This window comes from Schistocerca americana, chromosome 2 (genome assembly GCF_021461395.2).
Source record: "Schistocerca americana isolate TAMUIC-IGC-003095 chromosome 2, iqSchAmer2.1, whole genome shotgun sequence".
NCBI classification, from domain to species: domain Eukaryota; kingdom Metazoa; phylum Arthropoda; class Insecta; order Orthoptera; family Acrididae; genus Schistocerca; species Schistocerca americana.
The window spans coordinates 486,013,749-486,031,094 of NC_060120.1; the positions used below are offsets into that span (position 1 = coordinate 486,013,749).

General features: G+C 45.6%; 1 protein-coding gene across 3 annotated transcripts in view; it reads right to left on the bottom strand.

Moving 5' to 3' along the window:
• The window catches only part of LOC124595935 (NADH dehydrogenase (ubiquinone) complex I, assembly factor 6), a 92,466-nt gene extending 75,472 nt beyond the window's left edge, over positions 1 to 16,994 (bottom strand). The window contains exons 1-2 of one of the 3 annotated variants that reach the window (XR_006978263.1): positions 16,596 to 16,991; positions 16,275 to 16,497 (exon numbers count right to left, since the gene is read on the bottom strand). Coding sequence is in view for 2 of the 3 variants with exons in the window: in XM_047134854.1 (XP_046990810.1) it covers positions 16,275 to 16,497; positions 16,596 to 16,795 (423 nt within the window). In the remaining variant the exon portion in view is untranslated. Of the gene's footprint in view, positions 1 to 16,274; positions 16,514 to 16,595 lie in introns of all 3 variants that reach the window. The other 2 variants (XM_047134854.1, XM_047134855.1) reach the window with 2 other exon arrangements.
• Between the last annotated feature and the right edge of the window lie 352 nt (positions 16,995 to 17,346).

The following is a 17,346-nucleotide window of genomic DNA, read 5'->3' on the forward strand; positions in this document are numbered from 1 at the left end:
TACCCCTTGGCATACATGGTGAGTTAACGGCACAGGCATCAGCAGAGCGATCCCTGTGTTGTCAGGGGGCTATAATCAACAGGGTACATGGCGGCACCACTACAATGGACTGGCTACCGTGCTGGACATCAGGTGCAAAGAAGTCCACGGTCATTGTCAATGCAAAAAGCGACACTGCATAAGCATGGTGGATTTTTTTTTTTTTTTTTTGGGTAGGGTTTAAGGGCGCTCAACTGCTGAGGCCATTAGCGCCCAGTCACTGGTGTTAGAGCACATGGAATCGGCTAAAACTCACGGGGATGGGGGGACATCAGAAGGACCTGACAAAGATGCAGATAAAATAAGTAAAAAGGTTAAATGTCCTTGGACAAGCCAGTTAAAGTTATAAAACGCAGAATACGAGCAGCTGCTCGAGCGTCATCAGCTAAAACATCCGGTAAAGTAGATGGCAGGGACAGGATAACACGAAATTGACTAAAACGGGGACACGACAATAAAACATGGCGCACTGTTAATGCCTGACCACAAGGGCACTGCGGGGCTGGGTCACCGGAGAGCAGGTAGCGGTGGCTAAGCCGGCAATGCCCAATCCGCAACCTGGTCAGAAGGATCTCCTCGCGCCGAGATGGTCGGGAGGATGTTGTCCAAGCAGTTGGGAGTGGTTTTACTGCCCGGAGCTTGTTTCCTTGGAGGGATGACCAAGCATCCCACCACAACGACACAAGCCTCTTACATACATCCCCACGAACGTCAGATGACGGGACACAATGGGAGGCTGGCCGAGGCAGGAGGACTCCAGCCTTGGCTGCAGCATCCGCAGCCTCATTCCCAGGCACTCCTACATGTCCGGGAACCCACAGAAAGCTGACAGAACCACCATTATCAGCGAAAGAATGGAGGGACTGCTGTATCCGTTGAATCAAGGGATGGACCGGATTGGGAGCTCCAAGGCTCTGAAGAGCACTGAGTGAGTCAGAGCAGAGTACATACGATGAATGGCGGTGGCGGCGGGCATACTGAACGGCCTGATGGAGAGCAAAAAGCTCGGCCGTAAAGCTGGAACATTGGTCGAAGAGCCGGTATTTAAAGGTGGCGGCCTCGACGACAAAGGCACAGCCAACACCGTCGTCAGTTTTGGAGCCATCGGTGTAAATAAAGGTGTGACCGGCAAGTCGAGCACGAAGTTCGACAAACCGTGAGCAATACACTGCAGCCGGAGTACCCTCCTTCGGGAGTGAGCTGAGGTCGAGATAAATAGGAACCGGAGCCTGGAGCCAAGGTGGTGTCGGGCTCTCACCCTCTCTGAAGGTGGTAGGGAGGGCAAAATCCAATTGTCGAAGCAGGCGACGGAAGCGGACTCCGGGGGGCAGCAGGGCAGACACATACAACCCGTACTGACGGTCGAGAGAATCGGCGAAGAAGGACTCGTAAGAGGGGTGGTCGGGCATAGACAACAGCCGGCAGGCATACCGACACAGCAGTACGTCACGCCGGTAGGTCAATGGTAACTCGGCAGCTTCAGCATAAAGACTCTCGACAGGACTAGTGTAGAACGCTCCGGTCGCAAGACGTAACCCCCGATGGTGGATGGAGTTGAGCCGGCGTAAGAGGGATGGCCGAGCGGACGAGTAGACGAAGCTCCCATAATCCAGCTTCGATCGGACTATGGACCGATACAAGCGAAGCAGGACAGTGCGATCCGCTCCCCAAGATGAACCGCCAAGAACTCTGACGACATTAAGGGAACGTGTACAACGGGCCGCCAAATAAGAGACATGTGGAGACCAACACAGTTTCCTGTCCAACGTGAGCCCTAGAAACTTAGTTGTGTCCACGAATGGGAGAACAACGGGACCGAGATGTAAGGATGGCGGAAGGAACGCTTTATATCGCCAAAAGTTGATACAAACCGTCTTCTCTTCAGAGAACCGGAAGCCATTTGCCACGCTCCAAGTAGAGGCTGTCTAGACAATGCTGAAGGCAGCGCTCCAGGAGGCATGTTCTCTGGGCACTGCAGTACATCGCGAAGTCATCGACAAAGAGAGAGCCTGAGACATTAGGTGGAATGCAATCCATAATTGGATTGATCGTGATGGCAAAAAGGGCTACACTCAAGACGGAGCCCTGAGGCACCCCGTTCTCCTGGAGGAAGACGTCGGACAATACGGAACCCACACGTACCCTAAACTTTCGTTCCGTTAAAAAGGAATCAATAAAAAGGGGCAGGCGACCGCGTAGGCCCCACCTGTGCATAGTGCGGAGGATACCTCCTCTCCAACAGGTATCATAAGCCTTCTCCAAGTCGAAGAACACGGCTACCGTTTGGTGCCTTCGCAAAAAGTTGTTCATGATGAATGTCGACAAGGTCACAAGGTGGTCAACAGCGGAGCGGCGGCGACGAAAGCCGCATTGGACATTAGTAAGTAGTCGTCGAGATTCAAGAATCCAGACTAACCGAGCATTAACCATGCGCTCCATCACCTTACAGACACAGCTTGTAAGAGAAATGGGGCGGTAACTAGAAGGAAGGTGTCTATCCTTCCCGGGTTTGGGTATAGGAACAACAACGGCGTCACGCCAACGCATGGGGACTTGACCTTCGATCCAGACGCGATTGTAGGTACGAAGAAGGAAGCTTTTGCCCGCCGGAGAAAGGTGTGCCAGCATCTGAACGTGAATGGCATCTGGCCCCGGAGCAGAGGACCGGGACAGTGCAAGCGCACGTTCGAGTTCCCGCATAGTAAAGGGGGCATTATAAGTTTCCAGATTCAGCGAGTGCAAGGAAGGTCGCCGAGCCTCTTCTGCCTCTTTCCTGGGAAGGAAGGCAGGATGGTAATGGGCGGAGCTTGAAACCTCCGCGAAAAAGCGGCCAAAGGCGTTGGAGACAGCCACAGGATCAACAAGGACCTCATTACCTGAGGTCAGGCCAGGTACTGAGGAGTGGGCCTTAATGCCCGACAGCCGGCGCAGGCTACCCCAAACGACGGAAGAGGGAGTAAAACTGTTAAAGGAGCTGGTGAAAGAGGCCCAACAAGCTTTTTTGCTGTCTTTGATGACTCTACGGCTTTGCGCTCGGAGTCGTTTGTATTCAATACAATTTGCCAACGTAGGATGGCGGCGAAAGGTGCGTGAAGCACGTCGTCGAGCACGGATAGCGTCCCTACAAGCCTCGTTCCACCAGGGGACGAAAACGCGACATGAAGAAGAAGTAGTATGAGGAATGGAACGTTCGGCAGCATTGATGATAACAGCCGTGAGGTATTCGACCTGACTGTCACAACTGGGAAAATCGTGGTCCGGAAAGGTCGCCAGGGAGGAGTAAAGTCCCCAGTCAGCTTTCAGTATGTTCCAGCTCGAAGGACGTGGGGACGGGGTGTGGTGCAGGAGACGAACGACACAGGGGAAGTGGTCGCTCGAATAGGTGTCAGAAAGGACATACCACTCGAACCGACGGGCAAGAGTGGTAGAACAGATCGAGAGATCCAAATGGGAGTAGGTATGAGTAGAGTCCGAGAGGAAAGTCGGGGCGCCGGTATTGAGGCAGACAAGATTGAGATGGTTGAAGACATCCGCCAAGAGTGAGCCTTTTGGACAGGATGCAGGAGAGCCCCAAAGGGGATGATGGGCATTGAAGTCGCCAAACAATAAGAACGGCGGGGGAAGCTGAACGATCAGGTGCATCATGTCAGCCCGACTAACAGCAGATGACGGTGGAGTGTAGATGGTACAAACTGAAAAAGTAAAAGCAGAAAGAGTAATGCGGACAGCTATTGCTTGGAGTGGGTTGGTCAATGGGATGGGATGGTAATAAACATCGTCCCGAACAAGCAACATGATCCCACCATGAGCTGGGATACCGTCCACAGGGGTGAGGTCATACCGCTCCGAGGTATAGTGGGTAAAGGCAATACGGTCAGTCGGGCGCAACTTGGTTTCCTGGAGACCAAGGACGAGCGGACAGTGCAGGCGGAGGAGCAGTTGTAATTCCTCCCGATTAGATCGAATACCTCTTATGTTCCAATGAAACAACGCCATCGCTAGTCTAAAGGTTGGGGGAACGAGACGGGGGAAGAGCTGGTCACCTCGACGGCCGCGGAGGGTCAGGTTGCGAGGGAACAACGCTACAACCGATGGGAGACGGATCCGGTTCCATCGACTCGTCGCCAGCCGCGGCCGCTGTCCCTGGTTGTGTAGGAGGGGCCGCATCATTTGCCGACGAAAGGCCGGCGGAGCGCCTGGCAGCCGAGCGTCCCGGCGAAACTGAGGACGGCCGGGAGCAGTGACTCACGGATGGAGCGTCAGACGAAATGCGCCGGGGTGGAGAGGGGGATAGAGACTTCTTCTTGGAGGCCTTCTTGGAAGGCCGAGGAGGCACAGGGATGGTGGGCTGGACCCGAAGAAGGTCCTCACGCGCGGGGTCCGTTTTGGAACGCCGGACCTCGGAAGCTGGGGTCCGGAACGTTGCCCCGATGGACGCCTGAGAAGAGGATCGCTTCTCAGGTGGCGTGGGGGGAGGAGGAGGAGGAAGGGTGGCCCCTGGGGCAGAGGGGGTGGGGGCCACGGGGGAGGAGGATTTGGAAGGGAGGGATTTGGGAGGCGGAGGCAGAGCCCCCTGATGGGCGGAGGAGGCGGAGGGGGGACAGGATAGGGGTGAGGATACCGCGGAAGGAGTGGACACAACTGAGGCGAACGAAGTGGTCAATGACACGGGATGGAGGTGGTCGTACTTCTTCCGGGCCTCAGAATAAGAGAGCCGATCCAAAGTTTTGATTTCTTGTATCTTCTTCTCCTTCTGATATGCGGGGCAGTCTGAGGATCTAGGCGAGTGGACGCCAAGACAATTAACGCACTGAGGTGGTAGGGTGCATGTATGTCCCTCACGAAGAGGACGTCCACAATCGCCACAAAGGGGCTCAGCCTCACACCGTGATGACATGTGCCCAAAGCGCAAACACCTAAAACAGCGCATAGGAGGCGGGACGTAAGGTCGCACGTCACACCGGTAGCACATCACCTTTACCTTCTCTGGGAGAACGTCCCCCTCGAAGGCGAAGATAAAGGCCCCGGTGTCGATGCGACGGTCTTTGGGGCCGCGCTGGACTCGCCGGACGAAATGCACGCCTCGGCGCTCCAGGTTGGCCCTGAGCTCCTCACCAGATTGTAGCAGGAGGTCACGATGAAAAATAACCCCCTGCGTCCTATTTAGTGCCAGATGTGGGACAATGGATACTGGGATGTCCCCTAGGCGGTCGCACGCCTGGAGCACCGCTGACTGTGTGGCGGAGGTGGTCTTGAGAAGAACGGACCCTGAACGCATCTTGCTGAGAGCCTCGATTTCCCCGAAGACGTCCTCAATGTGCTGAACAAAGAACATGGGCTTGGAGGTGGCGAACGTCCCCCCATCGGTTAGAGAACAGACCAAATAGCGGGGGAAGTACTTCGCCCCAAGCCGGCGGGCCTGTCCCTCCTCCCATGGAGTGGCCAAGGGGGAAAGGGCAGGAGAACCAGAACTAGAAACAGTACCTTTTCTTTTGAAAGACTCGGCCGCAGAGCGACCTGATACATGTTGACGTTTCATCTGCGAAACGTCCGCCCCGATACCACCCACTCCGACCAGGGGCTCTCCCCACGGGCGCCACCCAGCCGCAGCAAGGGCCACCTGGCAGGATGACCATTGCCGGGAGTACGATCCCTGTGTTGTCAGGGGGCTACAACCTAGAGGGTACATGACGACCCCACCACAACGGGCTGGCTACCGTGCTGGATTTCTGGTGCCATGGAAAGTCCATCATGATCGCTGGTGCAGATGGAGATGCACTATGGGCGTAACTTGGACAACCCATCACGCGTTGAGGCCCAATTTGAGGAATAGTGGGTATGGTTACAACGCCAGTGCAATGCTGAGTGCCAAGGTCTTAGTGCACTTAGGACCAGTGGTACACCATGTAAGGTGTCCTTCCCCAAAAGGCTCGTACTTCTGTAGAATTTTGAAAAATGGAGGTCAAACCCCAAGGGGGACCATCACATGGAAGGCCAAAACGGTTGAAACTCCTTTTAGTCGCCTCGTACGACAGGCAGGAATACCTCGGGCCTATTCTAATCCCCGGACCCGCAGGGGGAGGGCATGGTGGAAAACGCACACAGGAAGGTGTCCTCGCCCAAGAGGTGGAGAACGAGTGGGACTGAAATGCGACGATGAGAAAGTGGGCTGAAGATCTCAATGCACGATGGACACGATGCACTATGTAAGGCGCCCTTCTCCAATTGGCTCGCTCTTCGGAAAAATTTTGAAGAATGGAGGTCAAACCCTACAGAGGACCATCACTTAAAGGCCGAAACATGTGAAACTCCTTTTAGTCACTTCGTACGGCAGGTAGGAATACCTCAGGCCTATTCTTACTTCCAGACCAGCTGAGGGTGGAATTTGGTCTGTCATCCGCCAATCGTGGTTTACATTTTCTGTCATTTTCCTAAATCATTTCAGATAAATGCTGCGATAGTTCGATTAACAAGGCCATGAACAACCACTGACCACCTCGCCTACCCTCGTAGAAACATATTTTTGTATTCTATGTGCAGGTGTTTTTGGTTTAACTATTTTCATTGTGTTATTATGATAAATCTTTTATCACTGTGAGATGATCACTGAATGAATGAAGAAATATTGGTGCGTGTGTGTTTTCATTTTTATATTTTTTACTGACAGAGAAATTATCAGCCATCTCTTCCAAAAGTGTGAGTACAGTGCCATAACCACAAGATTGCTTAATGTTTTGTTATGCTGAGAGTTTTGTTCATTAACAAATTTATTGCCTTCAATTAAGAAAACCCAAAGATTTGTATCACCATTACTTGTGTGTAATTTGGAGTAAAGGAGACCATTCACTGAATAGTAGAAGCACTGAGCTGTCTACAGACATGCAAAACAGACAAAGAGAACTTGCTAGCTTTCGGAAGACATCCTTTATTGAGCTACAGCATGTGCACAAATGCCCATGTCCACCCTCACACACGCATGCATGCGCACGCACGCTCACACACTACATTGTGGCTGCTCCACAAAAAATGCCGGAAATGCATGTTGGCAGGTGGATTAGGGTGGGGTGTGGGTTGCGTCTAGTATGTTTGGTAGAGGGAGAGGCAAGAAGCAGGAAGACCAAGTTGCAGGGATGGTAGCTAGTGACTCAGGGAGGTGGCAGGTTTGCTGGCTAGGATTGTGGGAGGGAGAGGTGGTAGATGTATGGGCTAGGCATGTGATCCACACATATCAGAAAGGGTCAAGTGCAGTACACAATGAAGGTGACGTGGAGACATAAATTTGGAGGGGGTGATAGAACAGAGGAAGGAAACGATACTGGGGCCAGGAGGATTAGAGGAGTGAAGGATGTGTTGCAAGGATACCTCCCAGTCATGTAGTTCAGAAAAACTGGTGGTGGAGGAAAAGATCCAGATGGCCTGGGTTGTGATCAAGCAGCCACTGAAATGATCTACCCAGCTGCATGTTGTGCAGCTGGGTGGTCAACTTTGTTCTCGTTCACAGTTTGTGGTGGCCATTTATTTTGGTGGATAGCTTGTTGGTTATCATATCAGTGTAAAATGCAGTGCAGGGATTACAGCAGAGTTAGTATGTGATATGGCTGATTTCACAGGTGATGGCTGATGGGGTAGGATAAAACTGTGGCAGGACTGGAATAGGAAGGGTTGGGTGGGTACATAGGGGAGGTCTTGCACCTGGGTCTTTCATAGGGATACGGACCCTGTGTCAAGGGGTTGGGAGTACAAGTGGCACAGGTATGGACTATGATGATATGTACATTGTGCAGATGAGGTAATAACACTTGGAATGGAAGGAGGAATGGGGGGGCGGGACTTAGGTACGGTGTCTCTCACTTCCAGGCATGATTACATGTATATGCATACTTAAAATGAGTGGGTGAATTGACTGGGATCACTGGTGTATGGGGTATAAGAGACACCTCTCCAGCTGGTGTATCTGTGAAAATAGTAGCTTCAATGACAGTACTTTGCATAGTTTTAATCTTCAAATGGATAGGATTATATAAAGTTTTGGAAAATTGAGATTCCATAGCAGTATTCTAATCATAAACCGATAAGCTACAAATACAAGTTTCCAGTTTTCGTCCCACCTCTATCTGCCTATATCCTCCTCCCCACTCTCTACATCCCCTCCTCATCCTCTCTTTGACCATTTCATCCACCCCTTCTCCCTGACTATATCTTCCACCCCCTCCCTCTGACCATATCCTTCTCCCCATCTCTGCCTCCCCCTCTTCCTTTTCGACCTGCCCACCAACTCTCTACATCTTCTGCTTGCCTCATGCATATATAGTGCCCAGGGGTACCAGCCACTACACACATAATGGCTATAATACATGCCTACAAAACACAATGCTCACATGGTCCAGAGCAACCACGGGGGATTTTCAAAAATGCCCCCAGACAGCCAGGTGGCACACTGAGAGCAAGCCAACAGGAAAAGGCCATTGGCCACATCACAAGACAATCGGGCGTCAGTTACTTGGGGGCAGCAGGTCTCTTCCTGAGCAACAGCTATTTAAGGAAACCCAGGGATCACTGCAGACAATTCCCATCAACAAGAGTTGGGTGACTCGTGCACCAACTGCTTGTAGTCCCTCAATTAAGTTCTCGTCAATGTGTCATTGGCGACAACAGCAAAATGCCAAGAAGTAGGCCTCTGCATTGGAAAAGAGCTTTTTTCAAGTGTTAGTCATTTCAGAGTTTAGTTCCACCTCCAGGAAGTTAGGTGGAGCCAAATCTACAGAATTTTATTTTGTTTGTAACTGCAGAAGAGGCAGAGTTAATTTGTAATTTTAAATTGTGGCATACAGATTTTTGGTTTTCGGAAGGACAATAAAGAAGCTATTGTACTCCTACTGCGACTCTTTCAATTAGGAAAGACAGACAGACTTTGCACCCTCCACCCCTCTTTCTGTCCATTTCCTCCTCTCCCCAGTACATCCTCTCCTGAATCCATCTTAACCTCTCCCCATCCATGCTCACTGGTATGTGTACCCCTGCAATACAGTTCAATAAATCAGGTGGATAATACTCCCAAAACATGCTGGTCATACAGGGCAGGCTACAATCATTTATTTACCCCTGACATACAGACCACTGTGCAAAGGGGGTCTATAAAGCAGTCTTATACTACTACAACATAACATGTCTGTCTGTCAGATTATCCTACACACTGGGATCTGGAAAAGCACTTCTTGCTCTTGTCATGAAAGTTGTTCTGTTAAGTAGGTTGATATGGAAAGCCAGTACTGTTCCCACACAACAAGCCTGCCATACAAGGCAGCCTACAAGCCAAGGGCTGAAAAAAAAAATGTTTCTGCTTGTATCTCCACTCCTACTGAAGCTATGAGGTTATAAATCCAACACTACTGGGGATTTGCAGGGCCTGCTGTTTCTATGCCAAATTTATTTGAAACTTATCCAGTGGCTTGGGAGGAGATACCAGAAAATAAGAAAAACTATCAAAAGCTTTGACTTGTTTGGTAACATTGTTAAACAATGCCTTGTCTTTATATACCAATGTAGATAATCACCCTTGTCCCCTGATATTTTAAAAGATGTTCCCCACTCCGTGAATTGCCTGGTTTTCATATATCACTGTGTAAGAGAGTTTAGCACTAGTTGGGGCATCCTCTTGAGCTGACGTGTGTGCTATTGTGTCAAATTTTACCTGGTGCTTGTTCCTTTCATAAATTTGCTTTAGTGTAGTGGGATAATTTTTTCCACGAGTATGTGCTACATAGTTATTATTAGAAGACATTTATTGGGTTTTGTTGAAGTTTTTGTAGCATTTTTCTTGTTATTCCATCTTTGATTTTCCATTAATTTCTAAAATTTTAGTATTTTAATTGTGTTCAATTGTCTGATTCATTCTGAAGGTAGAGTGAAGTCTGAAAAAGTTATGATCATTTTGCTGAATCAGTTTCAAGAAATAACATTCAGAGGAGAATCTAGTAAAATGAAGGTAAAGTTGGGTTTGAAGTTTATTAATGTTTTCCAATACGTTTCAGACAACATAAGTGACCAGACACTTAAGATCTAATGTTTTTCAAATGATTGTATATATTATACATTCACGTTTACAACTGTTTAATTTCTAAAATTCGAATGTAAGACGGGTTTCATTTTTTGTCTACTAATTTTGATATTTTGTTTTTATGGGATGAATTTTGAAGCTGCAGGTAATTGCAGTGATTTTACCATCTATGAACATTTCTAAACACAAATAATATGGTTTCCTTTCTTGAATGCAATTCAGTTGATTAGAGGGGAATTTTTATAAAGTGTGGGAAAATAACATGTTTTGGCGGGGTGGGGGTGGGGGTGGGGGGGGGGGGGTTGAAACTGACCACACTGAATGTAACTAGAAATTCTCTTTGTTTGGTAGAATTCTATGGTAGTTATATGCACTTAATGTTGTAGTTCCAAGATACAGGAAGTTGTTTACATTGATAATTGTGAAAAATATCAAGAAAGCACGTGCCTATGGACTAAACAAAACTGCAAATATTCTCGTAAAATTTTAGAATTTGAACTGTGAATGGAGCATGAAACAAGCATGTGTAAAGTACGTTGTTTCAAAAGTATGCTTTTCAGCAGGGTTTCTCGGATTGAACAGAATATAATATGGTGGCTCAACAGTCTTTTCTTCTCTTTAGGAAAATACACTGATCAGCCAGAACATCATAACCACCGACCTCCTACTGTATAAACCTATTCAGGCTATAGCAATATCACCAGGTGAGGAATTACTGCTTGTCAGAAACACACACAGAGCATGTAATATCAGTGCATGTGCTGTCCATATGTAGACTGGGGAAGGCGCACAATCTGAGTTTCACCGAGAGCAGATTATGACAGCCCGGGGACTTGGCACAAGCATTTCGGAAACTGCATGGCTTGTTGGGTGTTCGAAAAATGCTGTGGTGACTGTCTTCAAATACATGGTGAAACTACATCCAAACATCGCATGGTTGGGCTGCCACGCCTTGTGACAGATTTAGGATGTCGTAGGTTGAGCAGGGTGGTAAAACATGTGGTGAACTGAGGAGGAACCAACATCAGAATTTAATGCTGGGCAGAGTGCAACTGTGTGTGAACACACAGTGCACTGAACATTGCTAACTATTGGCTCCGCAGCTGACAACCCATGCATGTGCCAATGTTAACACCAAATCAGCAACTACAACAGAAATGGTAATGTGACCACTGGCACTGGACATTGGCACAGTGGCAAAGCATTGCATAGTCTGATGAATCCCGATACCTTCTTCATCATGCCAATAGGAGAGCATGAATCTGTCGTCTTCCAGAGGAACAGCTTTTTGACGCCCGTACTACAGGGCAGAGCAAGTTGGCGGCAGCATCCATAGGTCAGTGGAGCTTGTGCAAGGCACTATAACAGCCAAGGAGTATTGTGTTGGTGCAGATCATGTACAACCTTTCATGACAATCATGTGTCCCGACGGCAGTGGTGTTTTTCAACAAGATAATGCGTCATGTCACAAGGCCAGGCATGCGACGGAGTGGTTTGAGGAACACAGTGGCGAGTTCCAATTGATGTGGTGGCCCAACAACTCACCAAATCTTAATCCAATTGAACACATCAGGGATGTGACAAAGTGGCTTCACAGCTCACTGCCCCCCCCCCCCCCCCCCTGGAATTTACGGGAATTAGATGTGGTGCTAACTCCCTCCAGTGTCCTACCATGCCATGATGCAGCATAGCTGCTGTTATCCATGCAAAAGGAGGGCATACTAGCTATTTTGTGAGTGGTTGTAAATGTTCTGGCTGATCAGTGTATTACACTGTGCATCTTGGGGCTTTCCATTAAATGCTCTCCATGCCACGTTGTTCGTCAAAGGATATCTGGATAGAGTAGAAAGTGAAGAAAAAAAACTGAACAATATGCCTGGAATTGAATGGGGTATGAGCTGCAAGACCAAATGTTAATGAAGATGTATATAGGGGTTATTATAGCAGTCTTTATCACACAATAAAAGGGCAACCAGCTGAAAATTGATCCAATTATGATGAAAGTAACTTGTCGTGATAACACTGTTAAACACACAAAAATCTTTGTACCATTTCTGACGTGTGTCTAAAGTTGGAACTTCTCTACCGCCATATGTAGTATATAAAGCGGCTCATTTATATGACAACTGAAGAGAGGGAGGAGCGACAGGAACTCCATTTTGCACAGAACTGTGTTGCAGTAGAGGAACACCTTACAATGTTTTGATATCGTGACATTTACTGACCGGTTCAAATCGGTGTTTCTAACACAAATCAGTTATCTGTATGGGGCAAAAAATTCCTAACAGGTGACAACTTACCACACTTTACAGACAATGCATTTCAGCTGTATAATAAAAATGATGTTTTTTATCCCTTCCAGCCAATGCTACTCATCTACATCAATCAGTAGATATTCACTTTTTTTAGGCCATAGAAAAAAAAGGGGACGAAATTTTTTTAACAGCAGGAAGAAAGGTCACTCCAAGACATCTGCTGTAGAACAGAGTCTATATCCAAACTGTTACAACATATGCTTAATGTACCACCACAAATGCAACAGATCATCAATGACTTTGAAGCCACAGTAATATTTCCATCAGATATATATAATCTCCGGAAGATAATTCCCAGAAGAGAAGGAACACTACCTTATAGACATCTTGACATGCCCAGGTTGATTAAAGAAACAGTTGTGGAATTTCTAAGCCAAAGGACACAGTTGTCTTGAGCACCTAGCTCAGCGGCCCACATGCAATGGAGATATCTTAGACATTGCAGCTACAAATAAGCTGGATCTTATCAACAATATCAGTACAGAAATGGGGATTAATGATCACAATGCCATTATAGCAATTATGGTTACAAAAGTTAAAAAAACAGTCAAGAAGGCTCGGAGAGTGTTTCTGCTAGATAGAACAGATAAACAGTTGTTAGCATTCCACTTAGAGAATGGACTGACGTCACTTAGTGCTAATAGGAAGGATGTAGAGGGATTATGGGTGAAGTTCAAGCAGAATATAAATCATGGTCTGGAAAGTTATATTCCTAGTTAGTTCATAAAGGATGGAATAAAACCACCATAGTTTAATAAAAAAATATGGAATATGCTGAGGAAGCAAAACCTATTGAATTCTCAGTTCAAAAGAGAACACCCAAATGATGACAGGCAAAAGTTGGTAGATTCATGCACCTTTCAATAGATCTATGCACGAAACACACAACTAACAACCCCCTTAATACCTTAGCAAACCATCTGGCTGAGAACCCAAGAAAATTCTGGTCATATGTAAAATCACTAATAGGCTCTAAGGCTTCTGTTCCGTCTCTTGTTGTCTGGTGAGGAAGTTGAAGTTAGCAAAACGAGAGCCGAAGTTTTCAATTTTGTGTTCAAGAAATCATACACAGGAGTATCATACAAACATACAGTCATTTAACCAATGGACAGACTCCCGTATGCACAACACAATAATAAGCATGCCTGGTGTAGAGAAACAACCGAAAGATTTGAAAGCAAATAATCTCAGTTCGAATGTGATAAATTTTCTTGATACTAAAAAGCTTATGTCCATGAATCAGCGCGGTTTTAGAAAGCATCGCTTATGCTAAACTCATCTTGCCCTTTTCTCGCATGATGTACTGCGAACTATGGATTAACGGCAACAGGCAGGTTCCATATTTCTAGATTTCCAAGAAGCATTTGACACGATGCCCCATTGCAGGCTGTTACTGAAGGTACAAGCACATGGAATAGGTTCCAACATACCTGATTGGCTCAAAGACTTCTTAAGTATTAGAGCCCAGTACACTGTCCTTGACAGCAAGTGTTCATCAAGGACAAGGGTATCATCATGAATGCCCCAGAGAAGTGTGACAGGACAGATGTTGTTCTCTACATATACATAAATGATTTGGCAGATGGGCTGGGCAGCAACCTGTGGTTGTCTGCTGATGACCCTGTGGTGTACAATGAGGTGTTAGGAGGATACAATATGACTTAGACCAAAATTATGAATGGTGTGATGAGTGACAGCAAGCTCTAAATGTGAGAAAATTTAAGTTAATGCAGATAAGTAGGAAAAAATGTGAATGAGTATAAATATCTGGGCATGACGTTTCAAAGCTTTGTGAAATGGAACAAGCATGTGAGGACTGTGGTAGGTGAACGGCTGACTTGAGTTTATTGGGGGAATTTTGGGAAAGTGTGTCTCACCTGTAAAAGGTCTGCATATAGGATGCTGGTGCAACCTATTCTTGATTGAAGCAGGACATCAAAGCAATTCAGAGGTGGGCTGCTTGATTTATTACCAGTAGCTTCAACAAAACATAAGCATTACAAAGATGCTTCGGGAACTCAAATGTAAATCCCTGGATAGATGGCGACGTTCTTTACGAGGAACACTATTGAGAAAATTCAAAGCACCAGTATTTGAAGCGACTCCTGGTCGATTCTACCACCTTGTGCATAAGGTTCATGAAGATAAGGTATGAGAAATTAGGGCTCACACGGAGGCATGTACTGTCCTATTCTTCCCTTGCACTATTTGTGAATGGAAAAGGAAAGGAAATGACTAGTAGTGGTACTGGGCACCCTCCACCATGCATCATACGGTGGCTTGCAGAGTATCTATGTAGGTGTAGCTCTGATAAAGCCTTCACCCATTAACGCAGAGGAAGTCAAAAATACACTATGTTTCAATCCTTGTCAGACAGTTTCAACATAAACACTCTCCTCAAATACAAATTATGGTGCCAGTTCCATAAAATCAAAGTCACCTGTAATACTATTTATTTCTCCGGCAAACAGCGACATTCTACTGACACAAAGAAAACTGTAAAACCCATACTAGAAGAAATTGCACCTGCACAACCTGTAAAGTGGTGGAAGAAAGTGATCGTGCTATGATTTTGACGTTAAATTCATACGCTGTAGAGATAAAATTCCAGATGCATTTTACTTTCTTTGGTCGATACTTCACTCATTGAGATTAGTCAATTAATAAATGTAGTAAGTGATTTCTGTACTCCTGAAATACTAACTTCTCAACAGAAATCTAACTTCATTCAAATTTTGTGTTCAAGAGTACAGCGTTTACTGAAATGCAAAAATAAAATTGATTTTATAGTGCTCATACAGAGTATTCTAGTGTAAGACTGTGGTACAAATAAGTTATTTCTGTTTTATTTTTCTATGTGTTTGAAGCTAATTTCATTCTCATCATTTAAAGAGTGGGATTTCTATAAAAGCTGTGTTTCAAACATTTTCTTTAACATATAATATAATCAATTTTATGTGTGTCTTAGTGTGACAACAAAACACTGTATATAGCTGCCTTGCTACATGTTAACCTTCATGCCATGTCTTTTTCTTTTTTAAAATACTAACGTCCTGTGCATTAAAATGTGTATGTGGTCACCTTTGTTCCTGATGAGAGGAACAAAACTGAACAATTTTTTAAAGTGTTTTTTATAAGACTGAAATTCAGTGTGTTTCAATTCCTCAGATACACATGATCATGTTTTCAGGCGGAATAAAAAGATCTTAAGCGGTACAGTAACATAAAGGTAAGAACCGGGCATCTTCACCTCAGTTTTGGTAGCAATGTGATGACCTCAAAAACATATTAATTCATCGTTAACAAAACACCTATGAAAACAATGTCTCTGCGTAATCTAATTAAATAAATCGTGCCAAATCACTAGCAAAACATTTATGGCACCTAAACAAAATAAGTAATGTCTAACAATTTTAAAATGTTTCAACACTGACATACTGTGCTTCTCCAAGAAGTTTACAAATGGTTCAAATGGCAGAATGAAATTGTTACTGTTGACCTGCAATGGGCAATGTTAACATTACGAAGTATTTGGTGGCAACTCTCCTTCCAGAACGTTGTAAAGGCGATTGTATTGCACAGGACAAGCTGTAGAGTATCTCTTATTTCGATAAAATAAAATCTGCATTGGTGAGAGTAGCCTATTTTGTATATGTTTGTAAGTCAGTATCATACTATTTTCCATTATTCCTTCGATACAATGGAGAACTCATGTTTTGCAAATTAATTATCGCGTCAGCTGTGAAAAAGTGTGCGATAAATAGTCTATCGTGTTTCGCATCCGTGATGGACTGTGGAATATTTACACGCACGGAAAACGACAATACCTGTTTGACAGTGCGTACTAAACAAATAATACTCACACGATAAAGTTCACTAGCAACTGGTTGCTTTGGCACATGTCCATTGTAAATTTTATCAATGGTTTCTTCCCAGAATTTCAGCCTCATTTGACCAATACGTGGATCACTCACGCTATCCTGAACTCTTGCTGTCTCGATGTTAAATGCACGGATTGCAAAAGCAGAAGTCCGAATATCGTTAGGGAGGAGTAACGTACACAAGAAATTCTCGTAGTCGAAGTTTCTGCAAATTAGAAACACTGAAAGTAGTAAGAGAAATTATTCATCACATTTATGGCACTGACGAGTAATCTTTAATAACAGAGGTTATGAACGACTTACTTAACCATATTCACGCAATACCCTGAAGAAGTTTCTTTGGAAGTACTATATTTCATTAATGACTTCTTACATACTTCGCTGCGTGGCACTGCATAACCATAAGTTCTGCGTAAACTACCGAAGCACTTCATTTGAGCGTTTGAGCTCGCCGCCTGTGCACACCCGGTTCCCCCTATCTCCCCAACTGCAACGATCAACATGCGTATTGTACGACGCTGCAGCGTGCTTGCATTACACTGGGTCCCCGAGTTCTCGCGTTTTGAGTTTCATGTAGCCCCTAGGCAATCGAAACTATCGGATAAAATAGCTGGAAAAGCCGTCGAGATGCTCAAGTATTATGCCACGAAGAGAAATATTACTTCTGAGCCGAAGAAAATTATATTTTCCTTCATCGCGCCAATTATAAAACTGCCATTTGATACTTTTTTTGCACACTTCAGCTATTACAGAGAAAGGCGCAAAAAAAGGGAAACCGTATTCTTTCTGTGTGGTGATTATCTTCTTTACCAAATATTAACACAAACGGTTTAACAGCAGAAACTCCAAATCACATTTAGGCTTCTCAAAAAATTGATGTACTGCAATTTATACTTTCCGAATTTGTATACGTAAAGGTAGTTTGCTTACATGAAGGTTGGCTCAAAAAAGAATGCTTAGAGGTTTTAAATAAAATAAATGATTTTAAACAAGCCAGCGGCTTTTGAAGAAATGTCACATTTCCTGGAGTACCAAACTTTATGTCTCCATAAAT